The 27,696-nt window shown below is 39.4% G+C and overlaps 1 protein-coding gene and 1 long non-coding RNA gene across 21 annotated transcripts in view; one reads left to right on the plus strand and one right to left on the minus strand.

Annotated features, from left to right (window-relative positions):
- Positions 1-27,696, minus strand: part of TENM2 (teneurin transmembrane protein 2) — a 1,028,597-nt gene that overhangs the window by 46,947 nt on the left and 953,954 nt on the right. For all 20 annotated transcript variants that reach the window (XM_080399947.1, XM_080399949.1, XM_080399942.1 and 17 more), the window contains 2 exons: positions 15,085-15,231; positions 3,273-3,483 (listed from right to left, as the gene is read on the minus strand). In XM_080399947.1, coding sequence (XP_080256073.1) covers positions 3,273-3,483; positions 15,085-15,231 — 358 coding nt within the window. The remainder of the gene's footprint in view (positions 1-3,272; positions 3,484-15,084; positions 15,232-27,696) is intronic.
- The window catches only part of LOC308068801, a 62,328-nt gene continuing 38,180 nt past the window's right edge, over positions 3,549-27,696 (plus strand). The window contains exon 1 of the long non-coding RNA XR_013930135.1: positions 3,549-12,345. This is a non-coding gene — a long non-coding RNA (uncharacterized lncRNA). The remainder of the gene's footprint in view (positions 12,346-27,696) is intronic.

Raw genomic sequence — 27,696 nt, forward strand, 5'->3', positions numbered from 1 at the left:
CCGGCTGGGGAGGAGCCTCCATCCCCTGGCTCCTTTCCCCTCCCTCTTCCCTGTACCCGGAGAGAAGCAGCTTGGTGAGTGGGGAAAGCTGCATGGTAAAAGGGAAATGGGAAAGGAGAAGCTCCTTGTATATGGCTTTCATTTCTGCATTGGAAACACAAAAAACCTCCCTGGGAAACAGGGAGACAGTTAAATCCTGCTGCAACCCATATCTCAGGGATAGCAACATTTCATTTTGCCGTGGTCCTAGGTGAAAAGATTTCTGCTTCAGCAGTATGTGCTTCCAGCATGAGCCACCAACTCTCACAGGCAGCTACAGAGAGCACCAGAAAATGAAAAGCCCTGTTTCTGAACTGACTTGGTGCTGGTAGGACTGGAGCCGTGCCTGAACCTCAGCAGCTCCAGGCACACCAACCGCCACAGCATCCCGGCACCACAGGCTGCTGGACGCAGTCGGAGCTGTTGGACAAGGGGATTAACCTGAGCTGGTTTTTGCTGAAAACTGACAAAATGCAGTTGAATACTGGGATGGCTAGAACGCCTGCATCAGCCCTAAATCAGAGAACATCTGTTTTCATTAGGAGTAGCAGGGGTTGTTTTCAGGTCTTTTCTACTAACTCTGAAATGTTCAAGGTGCTATGATGTAAATTTCCAACTGCATTATACTGGCTATTTAACAACTACTTCTTCATATTTTTATTCTGAACAAGGTGTAATATTTTCTTCAATGTTACATAAAAAAACTAATTAATCAAAATGACCAATCTCTGTTCCTTTCCTTTTAGAGCTTTTAACCATTTCTTGACCTTTCTGGTCAAATTTTAATTTGCACAATCAACATTTTGTAACCGAATATGGAGTGTAATAGAAATCAATACCTGTTGAGAAAATCTACTTGGGAATACGTTGGACCAAGATAATTGTCTTGGCATTATTCATTTAGCTTTAATTATTTTATGTTACAAACACACAGAAGTAGTCGTAGGAAGATAGTCACTCAAGCCTCTACAGGGGAACAGTAGCAGACTTAGAAAGAAATCATCATATGGCAGAAGAGAACTAATAATGTCCATGACAATTTTTTTCTACTTTCAGTCTTAATATTTCAGGAAATACTTGAACAAGAACATTTAGCTAATAATCTTCCTTGTTATTCCTAAAATGCCAGAATACAGAACAAGATGGATATTAAAACTTTATCGCTAAAATTTGGATTTATAAGAAGTAATGCATTGACTAATAGTCACACACTGGGCAATCTTTTTTTTTTGGTAATCTTTTAAAACTGTAACTGACAAATTAAGCGGATACATTAAGTCCTTTTTTATTAATCACAGAAGTTAAATGTGTAAAAACATGTAGCTTTTCCTGAAAACTTAATTTTATCTTGTTTCTGCACAGCAACAATCAGTGTGTTCTCAATAATTTTGCAATCAATACATTTTGTTATTTACTGCTTTAGCAGGGTAGGAAACAATATTTTTTTACTTATACTAGTACTGGGAAAAAAAATCATAACCACTATTTTGTCCCACTTTTTTCACCTCTTTCAATGGAATGAGAGTTTGAGCTAAGAAAAGAAAGAAGCCATTATCTCTCATGGTAGCCACTTCTTGAGACTATAGCAGCTTCAGTACACGTGAAACTTGGAATCTAACCCTGTGGTATTTTTTAAAAGTCAAAAACCTTAGTTTTAAAACTTCCAATTTGACTTTATACATTAGATTTGCCTAAAATTGGTATAAAAAATAACAGTTGAGCTGTAGAATTCCCAAAAGCACCTTCACAACTTAGAGGCTAAGGCCAATTTTAAAATGTCATTAATATGCCATTTGCAAAGATATGTTAAAATACGTGACATACTTCAGATGAATAAAACAGAACTAAGACTTCTGCCACCAGGAACCCTAGAAAATATAATTTTTTAAAAAAATATCTATAATTTCCAATGAGATTTTTTCAAAGGAGTTTGGGGATAGAAATGCCCAGCTCCCACTTTTTCTAAAGCTCTAATTCTTTGACTGTTTTGAAGACTCCAACTCATATCTATACATAAACAGCTCGATTATTTTAAATATAATTGCTAATATTTCTTGGATGGTGCACAAATATCTGCATATCACTCTATCTGTCTTGATATTTGGAATGATAATCACCTGCTTTTGTAAAACACTTCAAGATCTAGGAATAAAGTGTTGGATCACATTAATAACACAACTAAACGTTATCAGATGATAGTGGAATAGAGATACAGGGGGTACACTCATTTTCATTCTGAGTGGCTTAATGAGGCAACGGCTCAAGCACTGGTTTGCATACGCTGTGTAAGAGGAAACTGCCTGCTGCTCGTCACTCAAAGAATTTCTGCTGACTGTAACATATACAGAGCAGCATGTACCAACCAGTTTGTGGACTGTATGCTTTTTATGCTGTAGCCTGTATTCCTTTTTGAACAGATTATTCAGCCTCATGAATTAGTAAGGTTATCTCTTGTCTTGTTTTCCTTTTCATGCAATGTTGCAGAAAATTGCAAGAATTTCCCCATTTTATTTTTACAGAGCTTCAATTTTAACTCTGGCAATACGAACATAATTGACATATCATCAATTTCTTAGCATCTTTCCACAGAGACAAATTTAAATAATATATATAAATAAGAACACCACTCTTCTTGTAAGCATACAAAGGCATCAAATATCAATTAATGATGTGCTAGCTTTTAGAGTCATTATAAATATATAATAAATAGTAATAGGAAGAACATAGGAAAAGAAAACCAAGAAGAAAATGGAAACTTCGTCAGATGTATTGATGATGCAAGTAAACCAGCAAGTAAAACAGTTTCATATAAGGAATAAACCCCTCCTAAGTTAGTGTATCTTTAGAATAATTTGAAATGGTATTCCATTATTAAACTTGTGTTAACAACACTAAAGAAAATGCAATCCCTTTCTAACTGGAAACTACTTTGCATTTTCCCTGCATTTCTAGACTGCAGCCTTCATAAAATATAGACCTTGGAAGCTCCTACTCTGTGGAAGGAACCTTCTAGGTGTTGCCAATATGTTAAAATGCTAATAAAACTCTGTTATAAAATAAAGGTCACATCATAAAAGGCAACAGAGTGCTGTCAGTGGGAATGATGCCTAAAATGCAAACACATGAAGCACCTGAAAGCAGCATCTCATGTTAAAACATGAATAGAATGTCTGGTAGAAATTCTCCCATAGAATGCAACTGCACAGGTACAGTGTCATATTTATAGCTGCTACCTGCTGTTGAAGGGATTTTCCCCCGGGATGATGTGAGTGCTGTCCTTCCCCACTAAGAGCTTGATTCGATCATAGAATGACTTCACAGTTGGTGAACCAGAATGGCTCTGTTGTATGATGTCAAGAGGATCACGTGAGCCCCGGCACAGCAGGCTGTTTTGACAAGTAGACTGGAGGCAGCAGTCTGGGTCTAGGCAGTCAACCAAGCCGTCTGAAAGGTAAGAATCATCAAGGTTCAGCCAGCTGCACTCTGCTATCAAGCAATAATATCTAATGGACATCTAAAGGCACTAGGAAAAAAATATTAATGCTTACTCTTTGTAACATCCCAATGTCATAAAACTGGTAGTTGAACCAATAATGCTGTGAGGATGAGTTTTTCTCAAGTACATTGGTGGTTAAACACCATTATTGCTTCAATTAATTTAAACCAGTATTAGATGAGAATCAATCCCAAATAAATCTGTTAAGGCTTGAAATTAAAAAGCAGGAATAGTGGAAGGAGTACAGGATTATTTCTTTAAGGATTTTTTTTTTTTTAATCTTGTGAGTTGTTTTTAAATCTTTCCAGCTGTTTTACGAAGTTTTTAGATTTCCTTGCTAGGCTATAAGAGTCTTGAGAATTATACTGTTTAATTTCATTTCTTCCATTTGGGGAGATGGGGTGACAGAATAAGTTCTTTTTACCTAAGTAAAATAAAAATTATATTGTACCCATTTTGGCAATACATTGGGAAGTGCTCCTGGAACTCCCATCTTCCATAGATATCTGAATCAGAATTTGTTCACATGGTTGGATAAGGAAGGATCACTCACAAAACTGGTGGATTCAGTCATCATACTACATATTAAGTTGTCCATCAAGAATATTTATTAAGAAGTATTTTAAAGAAAAATTGGAATTTAAACACCAGAAATTAATATGGAATCATCAACGGGAAGATCGATCTGTATACTTAGATAAATCACAACTGACTATTTTTAGCACATACAGTAACAACTTATAGCATCATCCTTTCCTTTGGTATCATAATTTAACTGAAATATGTTCTCTCAATGGACTTTACTGTAATTTAGAAATTAATAACCATTGACTTGAAAATATTATCATCTCTAACCATTTAGAAACATTTGTTCATTTACTCTGGCAAGATCCATGCATTCAATCTGCAGTCTACTCAGGTCTGTAAACTTTCAGAGACTCCCCAAGGCATCTTAACGTGATTTTCGATTACAAATATGGCCGGGGCACACACTGAGTATCATACACAAGACACAACGTTCCAGCAGGTTAGTTGACGAAAGTACCTTAAAGTAAGATCATGATGCATGTATTTTCAAGATTTTCAAATGCACAACAAACCAGCATTACCCTACACAGTGATACCTGGAAAAACAACAACAACAGAAACCCCAAACCTATAAAAATCTTTCTTATTTTACAATTAGCCTTATATGCCCAATGGATTGAGCGTGTGGCTGAAATGGCTGCTGCTGATTTAAAAACAAAATTGCTGAGGTGTGCTGACAATGTTTCATTCAGCCCTCTAAGGAAATTTAAGTCAGACAAACTACCTCGTTGCAAGAGCTATACGTTGCTTGAAGGTCAGGTGCCTATTCACATTAAGAGCTTCATTCGTCTTGAAATCCTTTCCAACGTGGCAGTAGGAATTTTCTTTTTTGCTACAGCCCATTTTCCACCCACTTTATATAATCATTGTAAGGACATCATTAGCTTCAGATTATAACTCAAGGCAGATTTCCTATTAAGCTCTGAGAACTTTTTCTCAGCATCTTGTGTTCTTTCTGTGTGACACCTCTACAACTATGAACTTAAAGCTGCCCACTGTTCAGTCTGCTCAGTTCTTTTACTCAGACTACCACCAGTCAAGAGAATTCTATCAACATGTTAGAAATAACAGAAGCAAAACACAGGATATAAATTACTCCCTTTGACAAATTTGCATTTACCTGTTCAAGCTGCATTGGATTTTTGCCATACCTGTTATTAGCGGTGAGCATACGTTATGTCTGTAATGACCTCATCATGCAGCAGATTATGGGATGCTATGACCAAACACTTCTGATGACACCATGAACTTTCAATTGGCATATCAATCTCTCAGCGTCCTGTCAGTCATGTGAATCACATCTTTATGCTCACAAGCCCCCTTGGATATAGTCTGACATCGCAATCTTCAGTAAATTACCCTGTCACTGCCAATCTCACCGTTATCTCACAAACAATCAAGCAGGCAATCAAACTGCTCTGAATTGCCAGTTCAGGACCTGAGAGGCTAGAAACATCTCCATTCAATACCAGGGAGAAACCTGTGTATGATTCCTTTCAGGTAGGAAGGCTTTCATGCAGCTGTGCGAATTCAGACATGCACAGTTTCAGATGCTTACAGGAATATTTAGAAAAGACAGGCATATACCGCAACATAAATATACACATGATTTACTTGTTTGGAACATTATTACTTATAATATATGCCTATATTCCCCCATACTAATTTATTCCCAGATGGCAGGATTTGGGAGTTAGGATATTTTTACCTTATGCCAACTTAGACACTGCTATACTATTTGCGTTCATAGTTGCTTTGCTGCTATTATTCATTTTGTTGCTCTGAAATCTCTGACTATGTATGAAAGAGTATTGATTACTGTCAGAACATATTTGTTTCTAGTTTATGTTTGCTTAATTTGCTATCTGGAAATATTATTGCAGAATGGCTGAGATAGGCAGGGACCTCTGGAGGTCATCTGGTCCGACCCCTCTGCTCAAGCCAGGCTACCAAAAGCCAACTGAGCAAGACCATGCCAAGACAGCTTTTGAACATCTCCAAGGATGGAGACCCCACAACCTCTCTGAGCAGTGTGCTCCAGTGCTCAGTCACCCCCATGACAAAAAAGTGTTTCCCAGCATACGTTTGTGCCTGGGGTTGTTCCTCCCCAGGTGCAGGACACTGCACTTCAGTAGGTTACTATCAGCCCATTTTTCCAGCCATATCGTAGCATTACGTATGAAGTAAATTGCTACAGAATTATTTAGTTGTATTAGACTTAGTTGATTAAAAAAAGGGCTAGAAAAAAAAAATGTACCTTCTGTAAGAGAAAACTCTGCCATAAGCATGAATTTTAATTAGAATTTAGTACTTTTTTTTTTTAATATATATTTCAGAGCTTGTCGTCTTCCAGATTTCCTCAGGTACACTGAATTATTTATACAGTTAATTCAATGACAAATACCTCGCCATTAGCCTCACCAAGACATTGCTGCTTTTCACAGTGTACACATCAGAGTTTTGAATGGCCAGTCGGCAGCCCTCTGAAACTCTGTAAGCTAAACGAACGAGACTCTAGAGGGAATTAAGATGGTGCTGAACCTCCTCCAACAATCTGGGACCAAAAGAAGACCCAACTCGGCCTTAACTGAGAAGAAAGAAATCGGAAATTTTGATCTGATTTAAACTGGCAGCATAGAATTAGCTCTCCATTGCTGTTCGTGCTTCTTCCAAATTCCCTAATCTTTTCAGAAACAAAGCAAGTGACATGGTATTCCTCCTGAAGACTTCACTTCTGCTAATGGATACACACATTTCTTGACTTTCCGTGAACTGTTCCACAAGCTTTCTGGCTGACTTAACCGCACAGCAAAAAGAAAATTTTAAAGTATTACATGTAGAATAGAATAATCTACTTGTGCATGCCATATTTTAAGATGGCCTTATTGTCTTTCTCTTGATCATTATTACAAGGCCTAAAAAGCTATCAGTAGAAACAGTGATTTATTTCAGTGCTAATGTACTTAGAACCCCTCATCATCAGTTTTCCCTCACCACTGAACATATTTCTCATCACATGCAGGTGACGGATTCTAGAGCTGTGCTACACCTTTCTTTGGAAAGTTGATGATGGAGCTATTGTTTGTTTGTTCAGCTTTTTTTTAACTCCTACAAGTAAATTTTCTTTAGCTTCCACTCTTCATCAAACACTTGCAGGCTGTCCTTCAGGTCCAATTCATGATGCACGTTACAATGAGTCAACTTTGACCTGACATCCAGCTGCTTGAGAAAACCCTTTCTGTACCCAGCAGGGGAAAATCTTGTTGCCAAAACAAAACTTCTGAGCACATGCTCAGTAGAGGGCATCCTTACACTTCACTAGCTTCAGGAGCTGATGACTTTCAGAGCATAATTCCTGGAAATTTTTCTTTTTCCAATAAACATTTCAGACTGATGATTAAAATGGAGGCGGGGAGGAGGGGGAACAGCAGCTACTATGAACCCTGAGGGCAAAAGGGCCTTTGATCACTCTGAGGGCAAATTAGTTAATTTATCATGATCCGATTTTAATTATGTGTAGTATTAATATACCCAAGGTGAAAGAATTAGAGATGCTCTATCAGATTATCAAAAGAGTAGGCTGCCTCTCTGCCAACACAGAAATATTTTAATTGAGCTCTAAAACTGCATGCAGAAATGTTTCCACAGACAGGCTATTCCACAGCCCAGTGTATCTTCCTGCCAGGAAATTTTATCTAATATATAACCCAAATTCTAACTTTTGTAGTTTGATCTAATTACTGTTAGCTATATTGGCATACATCATTCAAAATAATTCCTCCAAAGTTCCTGCTGCTAACAAGAAAGGAAATGCTTCTAATCCTGTTCCAGCCCTGTTCCTCAATTAGCCAAACTGGAAAGCCTCTCCGTAACCTGTCAGGATCTCCATTATACCACTGGCTCATATAACAAACTGTGAGCACAACAGAGTATTTTCAGAACCATAATCCTAAACCAAAGCTTCCTTTCAAGGGAAACCTGGATTGTAAATCCCAAATTGTGGTAAAGCAGAAGAAAACTGGCTTCCTTTTAAGCTGGGTGTGCCTCTGAATGCCCCCCGCCCCCCAAACCCTGATGAGTACCCTGGAATATGACATCGGCAGAGCAAGAATCCCACATCCCTTGCCCACTCAGGGTCCCTGTGCTGTGCAGAGCCCTGGCAGCTGGGAAAACCCAACTCCAGCTGGCATCACCTACTGCAGGTGTAGCTCCAGCTGTGCACTGACCGCTTGGTGCTCCTTCCGAACTTGAGAATACTGGTGGGTTTTGGATGCTCCAACCTCAAACCACACATAGCTTAGAGCAGACTTGACCTAGAGGGCTCCAAGATGAAAATAACCTCAAAAAAATAATTGTTGGGTTCCAGTGTACACATAGATACCTACACAGCAACCAATGGCTTTTTAAATCATAAAAATTTGCAGTCACTGAATTCTTGCCTTCGCTTCTCCATGGGTTATAAGAGCATGTGATTGTAGTAACATATCCCATGAGGGACAGTGTAAGGATAAGCTGGCTAATGTGTGTAAAGGCGATTAGAGGCTGACGTGAAGTTTTAACAAAAACACATACAAGCATACTCATTAGCTCTTGTCAAACTTACATAATGTCTAGTTTTGATACAGGTTTTATACTTGAGCTTACATGAGTCACTCTGGCCCCCATCCACAATAGATTTCAACTACTCATTACATTTAATGTTCTAAAACTGACTATTGTACAGGCTCTGGGAATGTATTTTTCTGTGCCATGAGTATTCTGGTTATTTATATTGAGAACTTCATAAAATCTTTTGTCTGTGCTGAATTAGAGACCCCTGCTGAGGCTTGTTGAGGCAAGCTAAATTACATGATTTGCCTTTGTGCTGTGAAATACTTGTATTATCTTAAATGTCACGAGCCTGATGCAGTATCAAGTCACAGGATTTGTAATTTTCTAAAAGCAATTTTTTTCTAAATGTTTATTGCAGGGAGACACTTCTCTTTTCTTTCTATTTTCTTTCTGTCTAATTTCAGAGATGAGTTTTCTAAGACAACTCAAATAAACAGCCTTTCAATCAGTCAAGTGCACTGTCCTGACAGTGAACTTCTCTAGAAATGTATTTTTCTTGTGAATTGAAGAGAAGTCATACTGGAGCAGATAGCTAGCTTTCTCTCATTCATTATCTTCAATGTATTGTGCCAAAGAGAATTACCGCCAACTGTACTTCTTGGTGGGGTTACAGCTATATAGTAACAAACTGAAGGGCAAATTTTGCCTTCTGAGATATGCACAACTCTCTTTTGAAAGCCAAGTGGAAATAAATTAAAATGTATTTTAAAAAGAATGTCCCACTTTGCATAACAAGGAATTCCTCCTTCAATTCACCTTAGTATTCTATACTGCTATGGGTTGCTTCTTTTCCTTCCCCACCCAATTTTAGTCTAGATGATTACATTTAGAGAAGAAATGTGATCTGTGAAGTGATATTAGCAGTGGTTGCTTTTAATTTTTTTTTTACCTGCCTCCTCCTATCCTTTCCATCCTGATCAAATCTGAAACAAAGCAGTTCAGCAAAATTTTGGCTATTTCCTGCTTTTCTTTCTCTGAAATTACATAATTCGTCTTGTCAATAAAAATTATAAACATGAGGAGAGTAAATTTGAATGGATGCAAAAGGTGGGCTTAGAGAGGAAGAAGGAAAAGAAAAGCCTAGAAAGAGCAACATCAGTGGGCAGTATGGACTTCTCCCAGGGCTGCTGCTGCAAAGGCCAGAGTCTGTACTTGGACACCTCTCCCAAATTATCCCACTCAGTTCAGGACAAAGGGCCCTCAAACATGAGCTCCTGGTATCAACTGCATCTAACATCCAGTGAAACTATTCTGTAGAAAGGAAATATGATTTTTGCTATGCATTACATGGTCCATTTTACTTGAAGGCACTGTAAGGTCTAAGGTGAAATGTAGTTAAACATACACAATTTACGAAGACTGTTCCGAGATACTAAAAATATATACAAATTTAGGAACAAGCAAATTATTACAAAACAATTTTTGTAAAAAGATGGGTATAAATAGCCACTGTAGGGTTTTCCTTATGCAATATGTCCAAAAAAATACAAACTAAAAAAGTCAGGTACCTTGTCTTATTCCTCAAAATATCATCTATGATCCTTTAATTTCCTAAAATAAATCCACGGTGAATTAAATGGGTTATACATGTCTATTGGGGGGATTATATATTGTAATCACAATTATGGGTCTTAAAATAAAGCTATTTCTAATCCCTCCAAAAGATGCTTAATAACTATTAGATTACTGAGGGACTGATTAAGGAAAGGGATTAGATTTAGAAGTGGCCACAGTGAGTAAATTAGGCAATTCAAACATGTTTTGGAAAACAGAAGCATTTTACAATTTTAAAAGATCTTAGAAGTGAGTCAATGACAAAAGCCCCTTACCTTTCAGCTAGATTTCCTCCTTAAAGATAAGTAAATAAACAGATAAATAAGAGACTCAAGTTTTTTCAGCAAAGTAGCCTATGCACCAGAGCAACCCTAAACAGGTTTGTAACAAAGACCCAGTTAAGCCCATATCTAGATTTGACACGTGATGGTAAGGACAAATACAGGTGAATTTCCCAGTGCTACCTCGGATCATGCACAGTTCTACTTAACAGCCCTAAGAGGAGAAAACAGCTTTGGACCCTTCTTTCTGCTCTGGAATCCCATTTTATTTATGTGAGTAATACACACTGACATCTCATTTAAAATGAAGATTTGTAAGTCTCAACAAGACAGGGGCACATCTGCCTCTTCTAGGAATAAACCAACTAAAAGGCATTAATCTAAAATGGAAAGAAAATATTAAGTATAATATTCCTTTTTTCTCTTTTTGAACTATGGTACAGAGTTCGCATAGTGGCAGATAATAAGACAAAACAGGACAAATGGGAATCCCTTTGGAGTCAGTGGCAATGCTCTTCTTGACATCCATGAAATGAAGATTTGGCCCAAGGCCTTTGAATCTGATTGTGAGATACAATTACAATAAGAATGGCTGAACAGCAGAAGAGCTCCAAAATATGTTAAATCTGTTGCTGCATGGGGAAGAAGGGAAGACAGAAAATGACAGTTCTGTTTCAGTGACATGCTGAAGCAACTGCATTTTAACAATGTGAATAGATGGACAGGAAGGAAGGAGGTTCAGCTGTTCAGGCAAGGACCTCATTTAGGCAAAAAAATGGTATTTTTAGCTACTCTAATGCCTTTTGAAAGACAGCTTGCATCATCATTACTAGTCCAGAACTACTTGCTTATGTTAACAGAACAATGTTCGTGATGGGGCAGCAAATGAGTTCAACATTCTGCTGCAAATAAACATGGCTGAGTTTCAAATGAAAAGAATGACTGGGAGGAGAGGCGATTTCTTTAACTTTTAATAATCTTGCACTTTATGTGAAATATGGAGTTCTGGTAACTAGCTGAATCTTTGATTCCCATATTACAGTTTTCAGCTTTGCCTATGGAGAAATCTTAATTTTACCTGTTTCTTTATATACACAGTCACAATATGATCTCGGTGCCAGGAAGGTGATGGAGCAGGTCACCCTGAGGGCCATCACATGGCACGTGCAGGACACCCAGGGGATCAGGCCCTGCCTGACAGCCCCGATCTCCTGCTGCGAGCAGCTGCCCGGCCTGGTGGGCGAGGGAGAGGCTGTGGCTGGTGTGTCCTGGGCCTTAGTGAAGCCTCTGACACCGTCTCCCACAGCCTCTCCTGCAGCCACCGGCTGCTCATGGCTGCCCGGGGGGCTCTGCGCTGGGGTCAAAGCTGGCTGGGCGGCCGGGCCAGAGAGCGGTGGGGAATGGAGTCACATCCCGCTGGCCCCTCCAACCCTGGGTTGGGGTTTGGGCCCCTCACGGCCAGAGGGACATGGAGGGGCTGGAGTGTGTCCAGAGCCGGGCACGGGGCTGGGGAAGGGGCTGGGGCACAAATGCTGGGAGGGGCGGTGGGGGGAACTGGGGGGGTTTAGTCTGGAGAAGGCTCCGGGGGGACCTTATCGTTCCCCACAGCTGCCTGACAGGGGCTGTAGGCAGGGGGGGTCGGTCTCTTCTCCAGGTAACAAGGGACAGGACAAGAGGAAACGGCCTCCAGTTGCACCAGGGGAGGTTTAGGTTGAAGATTAGGAAAAATTTCTTCACGGAAAGGGTGTTCAAGCATTGGAACAGGCTGCCAGGGAGGTGGTTGAGTCATCATCCCTGGGGGTATTTTAAAAGAAGTGTAGACATGTCACTCAGGGCAGGGTTTAGTGGTGGCCTTGGCAGTGACAGGTTAACGGTTGGACTCTAGGATATCAAAGGTCTTTTCACACCTAAATGATTCTACAATTACATAAAGGGCAGCCTGAAGAACAGAGCATGCATCCCTTCCTTCCTCTCCCTTCCTGCACACTCCTGTGGTCTCCCTGTTAGCATTAATAAACAGCTAGGTCACAGGACGTGTTCCTGGCCAGGCGTGCAGTGAACCAGACACGTAAAGAATAGTACAGCTTAAGGCAAAGGCAGAACTGCACTCTAAGAGACTAAGTATTAAGTGACATTATATTCAGTTTTGAGTTTTGTTGTAGCTCTATTGACCGACAGTTTGACAAACTGATGGGAATGACAATGATTCCCATGGCATCTGAAAGTAACCTGAAACTCAAAATACCATCAAGCAAACTGAAACAGCCAAAATCACCAAGACATGCCAGAGACCGAAGAGTGCTGCAGCGCCACATGGCCTGTGGGTAATTCTCAGCCTGTGCCACCTGCACCCTGTACAAAGCACAGCCTGGCTGAATTGAATCAAAGCGTTCGGTTTTTCAGGTATACCTTGCAAGCATGTGGAGAAAGGGCTAGGTGAACAGGTGTTGAACACCTAAGGTGCCTTATAGAAAAACTCTACAGAAATGTAATATGGATGAGACTACTAAAGAGTAGTAACGATTGTTGGATTAAAGTACTGAGCTAAAGGTCTTAAGACAAAGAGATTAATTTCTATCTTTATCATAAAATCCCTATGTGAAAATGTGCAGGTCAAGTGGACTTTTCAGGTTCTTTGGGACCTTGGAACAGGCATAGATTTTCAAACTACCTATATGCCCACAAGAAGCAATAAGCAGTAACCCCTTTGGCCTCTGGAAAAAAATTACTTCCACCTGCAAGTGTTGAGAACACCTGAAGAGTTCTCCTCTTAATCTTTCTAGCCTTCAGCTAGACCAAACAGTTTTCTTTCAGGCGCAACTATGGTAAATCAGAAACCACGCACCTTAAAATTATGTCTGTTGTGTGGCATATTTATTCTATGTATTCTTTGACTCCAATGAACTATTTGTCTTCCATGAATGTTGTGATTTTAAATTGGGATGAACAGCTGAATGGTCTCACTGGTCATTTTTTCCCTGTTTGCCCGTCTGTTTTACAAGTGCAAAATATTGTCTTGGATAGGTAAACAAGCACCTTATTCCAGTATTTCTAATAATGTTTTCCAAACTTATTCCTTGTTTTGTGGAAAACCTGATGATACATCCATTTTCAGTTTTTCATTTATTATCTTCAGAGCCTGTAAAATCGGCACACCTAAGCAGTTCACCTTTTAGTTTCTTACACTGCGTATTAACAGAAGTTTAGTGGGTTTTGTTGTACAATTAAATGCCCACTAATGTAATTTGGTAGTCAGATTCTGCTCTTCACAATTCAGTAAAGCTATAAAGCAAGCTCCAGTCTTCTGAAACTGAATTGGCTCCAGCACATTTAAAATATTTCCGTAAGCACTGATCACATGTGAAAGCAAGGAACCAACAGAAGATTTACAGATTAAAACTAGTGGATGCTATTCAGACGTAGTTAATATCACATAATCAAAACCAAATATACCTGTCCCTCAGTTTGGGACTTCTCAACAATTTCTATACCCTGAAATCTTACACAAAATTAAAGCACTCATCCTAATCAAAATTTTACCCTAGAAGCAGCTGTTCAAATAAGCCAGATGTTTTTTTGCAGTTTTAGAAAAAAGCGTAAAACATCTCTTAATCAGCAAAGAGATGTGCTCTTTAGATTAATTATTGGCCAAAGAAAAGTTAAGGAGCCTCAAGGAAGAAAGATGTGCCTGATGTTTGATTTTTAATGAAGAGCAGAAGCTCATGAAAAAGAATCTACATGACTTACTAAAGACATTGTAGTGAAAGGAATAAGATAGCTATTTCAAAGGAAGAAGATAGTTTAGGCAATCTTGTTTAGATGCTACAACTTCTCAGAACTGCTTTCAGCCCAGTATAGCCTAATACACCATGGAAGGCTCTATGAAACAAGATAAACTAAAGCCATCTTTGAAGGTAAACACAGAACACAAATTCTATATTTAATAGGGATATGTCTGGTAAAGGAGAAGGAAAATTGAAGACGGATGTCAGAGTCTTCCCACAGATGACTACTCAGCATCCCTCCGTCAGCCTGTCCAAGTGGGGCATGTGAACTGTGCAACGTGACAGCAAGCTACAACCATTCCCACAGGTTGTGCACATGAAAGCGTGACCCGGGCCTCTAACAGTGAGCAGAAAAAATATTGCTAAATATCCTGCTCCATCAGCTGCTGTGCTTGTGCACATGGGTACAGTAAGTTGTTTTGCAATTCATATGTGCCAAGAGCCCATAGGAAGAAGTTCTGGTCTACTGGGCCATGCTCCCCACCGTGGGCTTCAGTGGGATGCAGGGTGGGACTGAGCCTGCCTGTCCGCTCCCGACACAGGCATTGTGGGTCACCACATCTCTCCACAAGGCCACAGCTTGCTCAGTCTCATTTGTTTCAGAAGAAATGTAACACCACCACTTGACAACAATGACAGACAAAGTCCTTCTGAAGGAAAATGACTCACGAAGAAAGCGTGTATAACCCGCCATTCTTTAGGGACTGGGAATTGAAAGACTTTTGCTCACCTCCCTCATTATCCTTGTTATCAGCACAGGCGGTTTCCATGGCAACGTTGCATCCAGGCCCCCTCCAGCCGGTCTGGCAGACACACTGCCAGCTGTTCTGACCCAGCGTGCATCTCCCATTGCCATTGCACAAATCAGGGCAGCCATCTGGTTGAAGAAATGGAGAAGGTAAGTACAAGACACACTCATTCACAGCGCCACTCAGACTTCTGACAATATTACTGTGCAGACAAAAAGGCTCATTCCTGCTGGTGGAACAAACGCTCTCCTGGCCCAGAGCCACAGCCCTGGCATGGAGAAGGAGAGTAAAGGAAGGGCATGCCTCAGGGAAGTGGATTTACCTCAAGCCAAAAGGCAGGAGGAGTCCTACCATCAGCCATAACACATTTTAAGAACCCTGTAAAGGTTCAGACCTTGACCTGCTAGAAATTAGTGTCTGCTGACAGACGATCACAGCTTTGTATTTCCCCCATTTCATATATGTATATACATATACACATATATGATGGACAATGTCCTCTTCAAAAAGCATGTCAATGTTCAGAGTGCCTTTTATATTGTGCACAGCATAATTCTTCAGAACTTCTCTAAACAAAGTTTAAACAAGTAAGTTTTGACAATATTTTCCTCCTTTAACAGTAATTTTGGTCTTTTAAAATACTTATTTAACACTAACTTTACTTATGATGTAACATTTCATGCTTTCTGAAAGACATGTTAGAAGAGATACCCCACTAAAGATGCATATTTCGAATTGACTATGGACATGAAGCAACATTGTATAGTAAGAGCTGAATAAGAAACAAAACCACTAATTAGCCAAGGGGCTTACATTTCTAGCAAAATGTCCAAGGTAACAGAATACCTTGACTACTTTTTCCTGAAACTAAATGAGTCTCAGGAGGCACTACTGTATCTTACTGAATATTCATTATTGAAAAAGGTAAGAAAACCAAATTCCAGCCTTGGTATATACAATCAAATCCATCAACACCCAATTCACACAAGCATGTGTATTTGCCTGTGGAGGCAATAGAAGATTTGAGAGTCCTGCAGCAGACCTCTCATAGCACCTCCTCATTAGCCTGAGCAGGAGGAGAAGGCTGTGTTGCCATACTGACAGTAGATGTTGGATCCCAATCATTCACAAGCTCTCTCATTTGGGTTGGAAATACAGTCTAATCGTGCCATCCCTACAACCACCAAAGGACAGAACAATTAATCTCATTGCTGTCAGTTTTGGGCAGAAAATTTAATCTCTAAACAGCTCACAAAGCTTCATGCTCTCTCATTATCCCCTCCACCAGCAGTGATGGGTGGTCACTGTCAGCATCAAGATCTGCAGGGACCTGCTGCAGCCCTCTCAGATCTCATCGCCTGGCTGGGTTAGTCCTTTGCATTTGCCACCGTGACCCCAGGCTGTGACTATTAATTAAGTACTCCACTCCCTTCCCCAGGCATTTTAAGAGCACCAAGGAACTAATAGGCACCCTACCAGAGTGTGGATACTCTTTTCACCAGCTGTGAGGAAGGCAGCAGTGGGAAATATCCTGAAAGCAAATAAATATGTTTTCTTTGGCTGAGCAGCACCACTTCAGATGTGTAGCACTGGAGAAGGACTAAGATGACAGTGTGTCAGCTTTGTGCCCCTTGGCCTCTGCAGGTGACTGGGAATAGGATCAACTGTCAAACTCGCGCAGCTTTCCTGCTAGTGCTGAGAGGTTGAACAGCCTTCCAGAAATCACTAATTTAGACTGCCTGCGTGTTTCTGTAAACCTGTTCAGAAAGTCACAGCTCTGACTTTGTGTCTCTTCCTACTCTTCCCAGCTGCCTTTGCTGCAGCCAGGTGATGTTACAGAAGTTCCTCTGACCCCATATTGGTTTCACACTGCTGCAGGAATTGCCCCCCGTGTGGGAAAGTGAGCTGCCTTGTATCCCTGGTACTCACACAACTGGTACCACAGTATGTAAGCATTCACTTGTACTTTTCCTCATTGGATTGTTACTTGATACATTCATAGTTATTAATTAAATTGTAATAGGACTAAGTAGTTCACAGCCACATTAATTTTCAATGTAATTCTGAAAGTCGTCCCCCCCCCCCCCCCCCCCCCTTTTCTTTTTTTGTAATGAATGCTGGGTTGGTGGAAGGTGCTGGACTGAGACCTCTGAGACCCCAGCTGTCCCACAGAAAAGATTCTTTATAGATACCAGCAACCAAAGTTTCTGTGCATTGTCCTACCAAGGTGCCTGAACCTGCATCATTTCTAGCACTGGCACAGCAGCTTGATCTCCAGCAGAGCTCTGTGGAGTAAGACACCAGACCTCTGTGAACAGGGCCAAGATCATTCAGTTTGTTCTACACAGAAAGCTATCAGCAGATAGAAACAAGTCCTAGAGGTTTTTTTTCAGTGCTGTTGTGTATTAAAAAAAATAAAGTGCACCTTTTACTTAAATGTAAGGTTATATTGGAATTACATATCTTAGCTATAAAAAATTGCACTTACTTTTTCAGCACAGGTAATATGTTTTCAAGGCGTTTATTTTATCTCTTTCATTTGTTAGGTTGTTTGAATGACCAGAATGATAATGTTTGAAGGGAGGCATCATACAGGAGGACAAATTATTTGTTTTAAATGAAAAACAAATAGTAATTGTGACTATACACACACGGTTGGCTTTACACTGAGGCACTGAAGAGAATTAAATCACTGAAGCAGTTTGCTTTGCAGCATATGAGCAAGATGAAAACATGAACAGTAGGGAGCTAGCGAAAGCTCTGAAAAGTTTTATGTGCAGCTGGGGATTAATGGACATGACTTTGCGTTTAGCTTAAAGAGAGAAGCAAGCATCACTGGTATAGACATGGTGTTGCTAGGAAACACTATGCTACCTCCATAGGGTTTATTTAACTGCGGCCTTCCAAAGACAGACTTTGTGTTTCAATAACATAAATATCAGAAGGAAGGGAAAAAAACAACAGTAGACTACGGTAAGATCCAAGTGCTTTGACAACAATGTCTTACTTAAAAGATCTGTTAAATTAATGACGTATTAACTTTCAAACCAGGCATAAGTAATGGACAACTATTTAGGTACTTTGCATGGTTATGTGTTTCTATACATGCATGTGTGCATATATGCATTTCTATTTATGTCTGTTTTTCTTCAAGCAAATATTTACATAGCATTATAGTCTGTTAGACCAAAATTTGTTTTAACAATGTGTTGGCCAACTAGACAACAGAGCTCCATTATGATCTATTAATAACAAGTTTTCTAAAAAAGTTTACGCTTAGGCAGTGCACTGAATACCTTTATTTAAATCTTCCTACATGTGCATGTATGCAGTGATTAGTACCGATGAACATCTGCACACACAGCAGCTGCATGTGGCTAACAGGCCTTGATGGCCTTCAATGGGTTTGGACAGTGGAGAAGGTCACAAAGTGCCTAACTAAGGAACCTTCAGACTCCCAGCAAACACTCAGTGCTCACAGCTGGACATGTGGTCTTTGCTGCAAATGCACACTGTACAAAGCATATCCTACCACTAAGTGCTTTGTTAAAGCTTGCTTGCATTCTGCAGTCCTAGCTCCCACTGAGCAGTGTATAACCTCCTGGGTGTTGTACATCAATTCACTCACAGAGTAAGGTAGTCAAAGAGAGAGTAAAGTAGTCACAGAGGGAAGGGCTATCAACATATAACCTTAAGAAGTAATCCACCATGGTATGAAGCTCTCAGCCACAGCACAGAAAAGGGCCCTTCATGCTAAGCAGACAGGTTGCTATTCCTGGTGCGTAGAGAAATTCTACTCATCTTTTCTATTACAGTATGCTTAATGGAAAATGTCAAAAAGCTAGGTTAAAGAAGAAGAAAGTGCTTGTTTAAAGTGCTAGGTTGACAACCTATTTATTCACAGAGCAGGCAGAGTACGGACAACAGCAGTTCAAGCATCTCACACTTTTCTAGCAATGTCTCTGCACAGGCTGCTGCTGCTAGAGGTGAAACACTAATGCAGCCCCCCTTCTCTTTCAGTCTCCAGCTTGCCTGCGGGACTGGGAACGGGGAGTTTTAGTACAGATACATATGCATTCACAATTAAAACAGCAAGAAAGATTTTAGTACGTTTTGCATTTTAGCTTTAGAAGGCTGTGACTAGTACTGTGAAGGATCATCAAAGTCAGAGAATGTTTCAAAATCAAAAGACTAAAATTCATTCCTCTCCGTACCACACACAGACAAAATGCCCAGCATTCATGTAAAGTGAATGCTGGAAGACAGTGGTAAAGAAAAAGGAGAAAATAAAGGCATTATACCTCTGAATCTAACAGAGAATGATGTAAATTGGTGTTTTGTATGTATGAGATCCCAAAACACTTTTTAGCATTCTCACTGAACAGAGCAATCTCTATAATCTTGCAGTTCTGAAACACTACGACTAGTGTTTAATGCCTGAATTTATTTCCTCTCTTATTTTTTTTTCCAACTACCCAGCTAACTTGGAGTGACAGAACAAACTCATGAATAGATTTCACGGTGTTTCTCTTTTCTTTGTTCAAACAGGCTGTAACATTCTTAACTTGCTCATAGTTTAAAAAGCTTATTTCTTGGCATGTTAATATCATACCACATCTACACTGGTAAGTAGCACAAGAACGCTGAATCTCATGGATCACAAGGGCTTGAGGACACTCTATAACTCTACAATTTGGTAAGCAAAGATTCAGCATATTTATCTGTTCCCACGTGGACAAGGACACTAGCCCCCTTCATATCTACATTGTTTCTTAGCACTTGAAAGCCCTTCACTTACATTTATTTCCTCAGCTTATCCATTCCTATGCATGTATCATGACAGTACATTAAAATGAAAGGAATTGTGGTGATACATAGTACAAATGATTACTGAATAATAAAATGAGAAGACTGTGGCTTAAGAAAAAAAATAAATTACCTTGGTATCTGTGCTATAAAATCGTTGAGTTACTTCTCCTAGGAATGAATTAGATCTCTGTCTCTTGACTATGGCTATTAGGATCTAGTATTGATGCTAGATAAGTAATGTAGTATCAGAAGAACAGGACACTATTTAAGAAAACACTGCGAGAAATGAGAACATGTCAATATGATGAGGAGTATTCGGTCAACTACTACTATATACACACAATTACTACATTCATCTTATGTCACATTACCAATATTCTTGGAGAGGGATCAAAAAGGTTCAAGACCTTTGGATAGTTCAAATAGGAAAAGAAAGCTTCTGTCTGAAAGCCCTTACAATCTAGGAGACAAAAAGAGCTTAAAATACTAGATTCTGCTATTTATTCTGTTATTTGGTTTTGGAGCTCCACATTGCCACAGTCCATGATAGGGCCGAGAAGATGCTATAACAATACACATTAAGGAGTTTTGCATAACAACAAAGGAAAAATAAATAGCGAGTCTAGAAAACAACAAACATTGCTGTTACTGAGGTCACTGTGAACAATATTAAGTCTACTGCTTCCTCCAGACCTATGTAAGCTTTATCTATTTCTATCATTTCATATTCTCAAAACTTACAAGAGATTTGTGAAAAGCTGAATTTAACAAGAAAGTCTGCAGAATCATTATGAATAGTAAAGAAAATCAATATGGACAGAGCTTGTGTCTAAGAAAGTGATAGTGCCGGGCATATTTACGAGAGAATACTCACAGGATTCATCTACAATGAAATTATTCTGTGACTAAATTGTAAGGTGATTAATTCATACTTGAACTCAGCAAATTAATTTCCAGTATCTAGGCAGTACACCAAAAATTCAAATCCAATTTTGGGTACATTCTGCACAGACTTCGTTTTCATTTCACTGATACTCACAAACTCCAGGTATACAAATACACGTGAACCCATCTACCCAGGCATATGCAGATTTTTCTTTGCATAAACTACTTTAAAGCTCCAAACCAAACATTTTAAGTAAATCCAAATATAAAGACACACTGTCCAATTAATTTGTGGTTTCAGTCTAAACCTTAATAATGATCAGGACTCCCACTTAAGGTAGGAGTAATCATTCTGGGAAAGAAGGAAAGAAGAGGGCAGCCAGGGAAAGAGAAGTTAGAGAAACATTGTTATTTTTAAAATTTTCAAACTGATGGAATAGGTAGCCTCTCAGTATAATTAAAGGAAAAAGCGGAATAGGGGACATGGATGAAAAATGTGAAATTTCTCTAGGTGATATCTCATAACCGCTAAGAGGAGTGGAAATGATTTTAGCCTCTACTCAGTTTGTACATGGAAAATGACAATGTAAATCAAGAGGTTACATCTTCTGAGTCCTTATCCAAAGGTGTCTACCAGCCATCTATCCTCCAAATTCCTCCAAACAATACCTTCAAGCACATAGAATGGGTTCCCAGCACCTCTCCCCATGTAGTGCACATGTAGTGCACCTATAGTCTGGAATGTACTCTCTCTTGTTTATCTTTCTGCCTAAGTTCATTTTACACATCCTTATACAAAGTCCACTGGCAGTCAGTGGAGTCTTTTCACTAACCTCAATTGATGCTGGACCAGGTGGTCCTACAGGTGAAGATGCCCTGCAGTAAAGAGTATGTTGTAAAGCAGAGTGGTTTTTTTGCTCAAAGAATACACGTGCGTTTCAAGGGGAACATTTAAATTGCATTTACATCCTTCTCTTCTCATTACAGCTGTTAACTACAGAACTGTAGCAAATAAAAGTAGTCTGGGATATGGTGTACCTGCAGAATATAGAGAAATGACATAAAAGTAGTAATGATAATAGCTAGTTTAATTTGGATTTTAGAGGATAATCACTGTTTTCATATTTTCTGTTCATTCCTCCAGTGAGCTGCTGGTATGCCTATGGCTATCTAGCAAATAATATATGAGGTACATAGAACAAGGTACCTAGCAACACTGAAAATAAAATTATGCTTTTTATTTGCTATGGTTATTTTTTAATCCTTCAATTTCAAAGCCTGCAAGGCTTAGTTAAAGCCAAAGGAAGGGTATACAAATAAAAATGACACATAGAATTATGGTAGGCACCCACAAGTTATTTTCTACAGTGTAGTATTTAATTTTAAATAAACTCAAATCCAAAATACGTAACTAAACATGTCAAAGCAATATAGCATTGTTGAGTGAGAGGCGAGGTCCCTTTGAGTGGGTCTGGGTGTTCCAGAACAGGCTAGAGAGCCATGCAGAAGCACTAGCTCATGTCTTCAAAGCAGGATAGTCACACAGATTGACAAATTGTTAAGAATTAACCCAGCCTTTCAGTGTAATAAAAAGCTCGATTTCAGTGCTCACAGCAGTGATACTTGCATTTCCAGAGAGTGCTCACACAGAGCAGGAGCTTCTCTGTGGCACTGGAGCATTTGTCACCAAGATGCTCTGACTGGCTTCCTTGCTTCTTTGGGGTTTTTTCCTTTTTATTTTTCAGAGAAAACATTTTTTAAAAAATTATCCAGTGCTCTAAATATTTTTTAAAGCTAGATAGGAAAGGAATGTATGAAATAAATAACTGTGTGCAGATGTGCTGGGGGAGATGAACACATGCCTGAGTTTAAAGTAAAGAATGGGCTGGCTACAATTTTATGTATTGAACAGGCTGAAAATAATGGAAAGGCGAAGAAGTTTCAAGAATCATGAATCCCACCTTCTGTGCAGGCAGACAATTATGAATATTAAGCAAGATTCCTTAAATTGCCTGGGATATTTATGTCATAACAGAATTTCCTTCTAAATTCTACCTACTATGCATTTATGCAATTTCTGTCTTCCACATGTAAAGGCAGGAACTCAGAGAACATCCAGCTTTCCAAAAGGAGGAGGAAAAAGTGAGAAAAACATATGTTACTGTTTAGAAGAGAAGTAAACCTCACACAAAGGGGAACTGTCGGTATTAAAAAGAAAGTCTCAAGAAAAGTCACTTGCATCTTTTTGAAGACAAAAAAGCTATAAAAAAGATAGACACACACAAAAAAAAAAAACAACAACAAAACCCCAAACAACCGCAAAACAAAGGAAAGCTCATGTTGCAATAGAGGTCACAAAAATATGAGACTGAAAACAAACCCCCATGAATGTCAAAGCATCAGGCCTTGTTAACAAGGGATTGTTCCCAGAAGTACACTGCATTTCATCCAACTTCATTTTCAGTGACTCAAGCAGGTGGGCTCCCATTACTTCCTTGGGGGGAGACACACCCTCGAGGTCTCCCTCTTGTGCACAACCAACAGAATTCTCCAGCTATCACCAGCTTTTAGTGTGACCCCTCTTCAAGCTGCCTACAGCTGGGCAGGGAAAAGAGGGTGACACTGTGCTACACTGTCCTGAGACTTGAGGAAACCAAACAGATCAATCAAAAAACCCACGTCTGCTCAGAAGGTTGGGTTTAGACAAAGACCTTCATCGGAGCCCAAGAATTTAGGCTATTTATATATATAAAAAAGACAGTTTCAAGAATGAAGGTAGACTGCATTGATGGGAACTTTAGTCATTAGACAGAGAAGCTTCTGCAATGCTGAATCTAAGTGTTCTGCTGTCACCAAGAGGCCAGATCCAGTCCTGCAAAATGTGGGATGTCCCCGATCCTGTGCCACCTCAGAAACCCCACATCCTCCCCAGCCTGCAGGCAGGGCTCAGGGACTGTACGAGTGTGGTGCGGTGCGTGGGCAGTGTGCTGCCTGCATGGCCCTACATTGCTAACCTGAACACGAGGAGCATCACATCCTGCACAGAAACCAACTCTGCGTGGTGGCTTGATCAGCAATCAGGTGACAATAGTTCTGCATGCGGACCAGCATAAGCAAAATAGTTATACAAAACATTTGGACATAAGTAAAGACACTGTTGCAGCCCAAAAGCTACAGTATAGCTACAACATAGTTTCTTCTATATCCTAAGCAGATTATTTGCTGAGATTTTGAGCAAGAGCTAAAATACAACCCTAGCAGCACATTCAAGTTACACAGTGTATTCTTTTCAAACAAGACTCATATTCAACTCCTATTCATATATCCAATAAAAAGATACATAAAAGATGCAGTAAAATTTCTATTTAAGATAGCCAGTTCTTTCAAATTAATCTTACTGTAACAAAATCCATTTAGAATATAATTCCAGGTGAAATTGCATTCATAAAACCAGTACCACAACCATAATCTTTTATTGTATTAATGTTTCTGATATCGAAGACAAGAACTGGCATCATCCTTTGTAATATGTAATTTCATTTCTAAGAAAGAAGCCTTCTCAAGTTGGATTTATCTCTAAAATAACGTCTATATAAATAGTTTAGTGGCAGTGTAATGATAAAGTGACCTATCAGACAAGAAGTGTAAATTCAGTCAATTGAAGAGTAACAAGCAAAACACTGACCCCATATTTAAAAGAATACATAACCTAATTACAATGTAATAACTAAAATCCCTACATTAATCAGTGTTAATGGCAGGCAGTTTCAGTCATTTGTTCATAAAAATTAGGATTCACACGGTAATCAACACTCAACTTCCTTGCACAGAATGCAATTTGCTTTTCTATTATTTGAAATATGTGGCAGTCATAGCTTTTCAAAAATATGCATTTGAACTTTTTGATTAATTTTTTTGGTTAAGTGTTGGTATACTTGTAGACATTAACATACAAAGCTTCAAGAATCTCACATATGCTGATGCAAAAAGTTGTGACACATTTCCTCACTCCTTACCCATTCTACCCTCTTTGCGTCACAGGGAGAGACAAAGAGGAAAAAATACAACGTAATTCTTATGTTACGTGAGATCTGTATCTGGCAAAAGGATATTTGATATTGTGCTGTCAAATCTCAGACATGAGATTTCAAAAGCTCAGTTTCATTTGGCTAACTGAAATTTATAAAATTCAACATAAATGGTCTAATTGTTCCTTGTTTCAGACAGAAAACAATGCAAAGCCCTAATTTTACTATTGTGTACACCTAAGACGATGTATAAACTCAGAACTGTACCCAGATTACTAAAGTACCTGTAGTATCCTATTCTAACTTTGGAGGAAATCATGAATTCATGTGGTTTTAAAGGATTTTCTAGTTCCATGTTCCCTTATGCAGTTTTCATGCAGAGCCCAGATAACAAAGGATGCTGCTACACCATCCCACGCTCCCAGGCAGACTAGGCTTGCTGGTGGAGCTGGAATGGTGCTGTGCTTATCCAGAGTTGAACCCACTTTAATGATGTTGTAAATGCAGCCTGGATAAAATTAGAGATAAGCCCGATCCCTCACCTGCTCAGATCTGAACTTCTAAATTCCCTGTACACATCACAATCCCAAAATGCAGGCCCTAATTTTCAAATATTATATTATCACAAATCTAAGACCTTGCCGATACAAAAAGTAGAAGATCAGGCTTGAAAAAGGCAGAATCTCTTGTTCCTACCATGGCTTTGTCTGGTAGTACAGGGTGCTCCCAGATCTCTCATTTGACTGAAAACCCTCCAGGAAAGGCAGATATTTTCTTTTCCTCTATGAACGCCTTGATGGGTCAGCAGAAGAGACATGGACACTGGTTAGCTTTTCTCAAGAGACAAATGCCACCCAGCCTTTCTTCTACTTTAAATTTTAAAGGAAAATCACAATCACTAGCTTTACTGCTCAGAAAATATGTTTAAGCAACATTATTTGTTGCAGCACAGTTTCAGTGCAGAGGCAGAGAAGGTAAACACCAAGTCAAGTTAAATCAGACATTTTCTGCTAAGGTCAATGTATAGATATATTAAATAAAACATTAGAGGAATTTTTTAGGACTTACATAGACCTAAAACTATCCTACAAACAGGATATATGTAATAAGCATGAAACATTGTCCTCTGCTGTGCTCATACATTTACATCTAAATCTAGGCCTCTATATCAGATCTGATACCAATAAAATTGTTTCCAACATTCATCAAATGATGGCCTAACACAAAATAATCATATGGCTCTGGACTCTGCAGAAGCAATGCAAGAGAGAAACAGGGAGAACACCAGAACCACCAAGAGGTTTGCTGTGTGGAATGTGAAAGCTGACACTACAGACCAGGCCTTGGCATTAGCCCTGTCGAACACAAGGTATCCTGAAAATACTGAAAATTTTATCTGCCTGAGAGAAACTGGCACGCTGTAATGTAGAATCAACTGTCAAATCTGAAGTGGCTAGACTTCTTGGGATCACAACCTTCCTCGCTCACCAGACTGACTCTTCATCCTTCTCAGTTGTATCAGCTGAGGGCCACGGCACAAACTAGTCCACACTGGCAAAATTCAATCAAATTCAACAGTATTACATGGATTTCAGTCAGCCACTGTACAGCCTCAAGGTTCATGGCAGTTTGCTGCACCTGGGCCCTTCGTATAATAGTTAAAATTCACAGAGGCTTTTCTTCAGAAAAGCGTGGGTTTTCTCTGGTTTCTATGTGTTAACTGACTACCAAGCATGGTGAAACCCCTTGACTATAAACTGCTGCTGGTGGTTTTACAGCCCTTCCTGCCTCCTGAAAGGGCCACACATGGCTAGTGCTTCTCCTGTCTGAAAGGCAACTAATCACTCGGAAACAGAGAGTTCCTCTCATCAGACTGGCATCAGCGCGACCATGCCACGAAGAAGCAACCCTTGGATGTATCCATTCTAGCCAAATACCACTAGCACCAAATTTCCCATTTCCAGACATTTTTATAAAGTCCTACTAAAACTACACAAACTTTCTAGACCTAATGCAATTTGACATTTTTGGGGAAGATACTCACAGTTTCCAGTTCAGTCATTACTTCAGAATACTTCTATTCACTTCACAAATCCTCCACACAGGGCATACAGAAGGGATGAATTCCTTCACTCTATAAATAAGAACCTACATACACATATATAAAAATAAATCCCATATGATCCCCTTTCACTCCCAGTACAAATTGGATTTCTTTGACCATAACTCCTTTAACACACAAATAGCTTTACAAAGCAGAGGAGTTTAACTGAACCAAAATGCTCTAGTAAGCAAAGCCAGCACTTAAAGTGACCAGAGCTGTTTCCCTTATGCCAGTACCACTTAACAGTAGTTTACACCAGTATTTCTAATCCTGTTTGAATTCAGGGATGTGGGGGAATGGGATGTGTGCACACACACATGCATACACAGGTAGGGTCCTGTAGTGAGAACAAGCAGATATTACATACTACTTATGTTGCTTACTGTGCTATAGAAGATGCATAGCTAGGGTGTGGAGTGGTGAGTGACAGCCTATCGATGTACAATACAGAAGGCTGTAGAAAGTCTGCTTTAAAAGCTATGGGCCTGAGTCTGTCTGACCTCATAACTAACACTGCTTTGAGGAGAAGGTTGGACTAGATGACCTCCTGACATCCTTCCAAACTGATTTACCTACGATCCCTTCAGTTTCAGAGCTTTAAAATTCACAACTCTCAGGGCAGGGAATCCCAGTTTTCTCAGACATTATTAAAATATAATTACTTTCTATTCATCAGATATTAATGCCTGCACAGAATTTATAATTTAGCAATTAACTTTCAGGTATGCAAATGCAGATCCTGTCTAAGTGTGCAGGTTATCTCTAGC

The sequence above is a fragment of the Falco punctatus genome (genome assembly GCF_963210335.1).
Source record: "Falco punctatus genome assembly, chromosome: 8".
NCBI lineage: Eukaryota > Metazoa > Chordata > Aves > Falconiformes > Falconidae > Falco > Falco punctatus.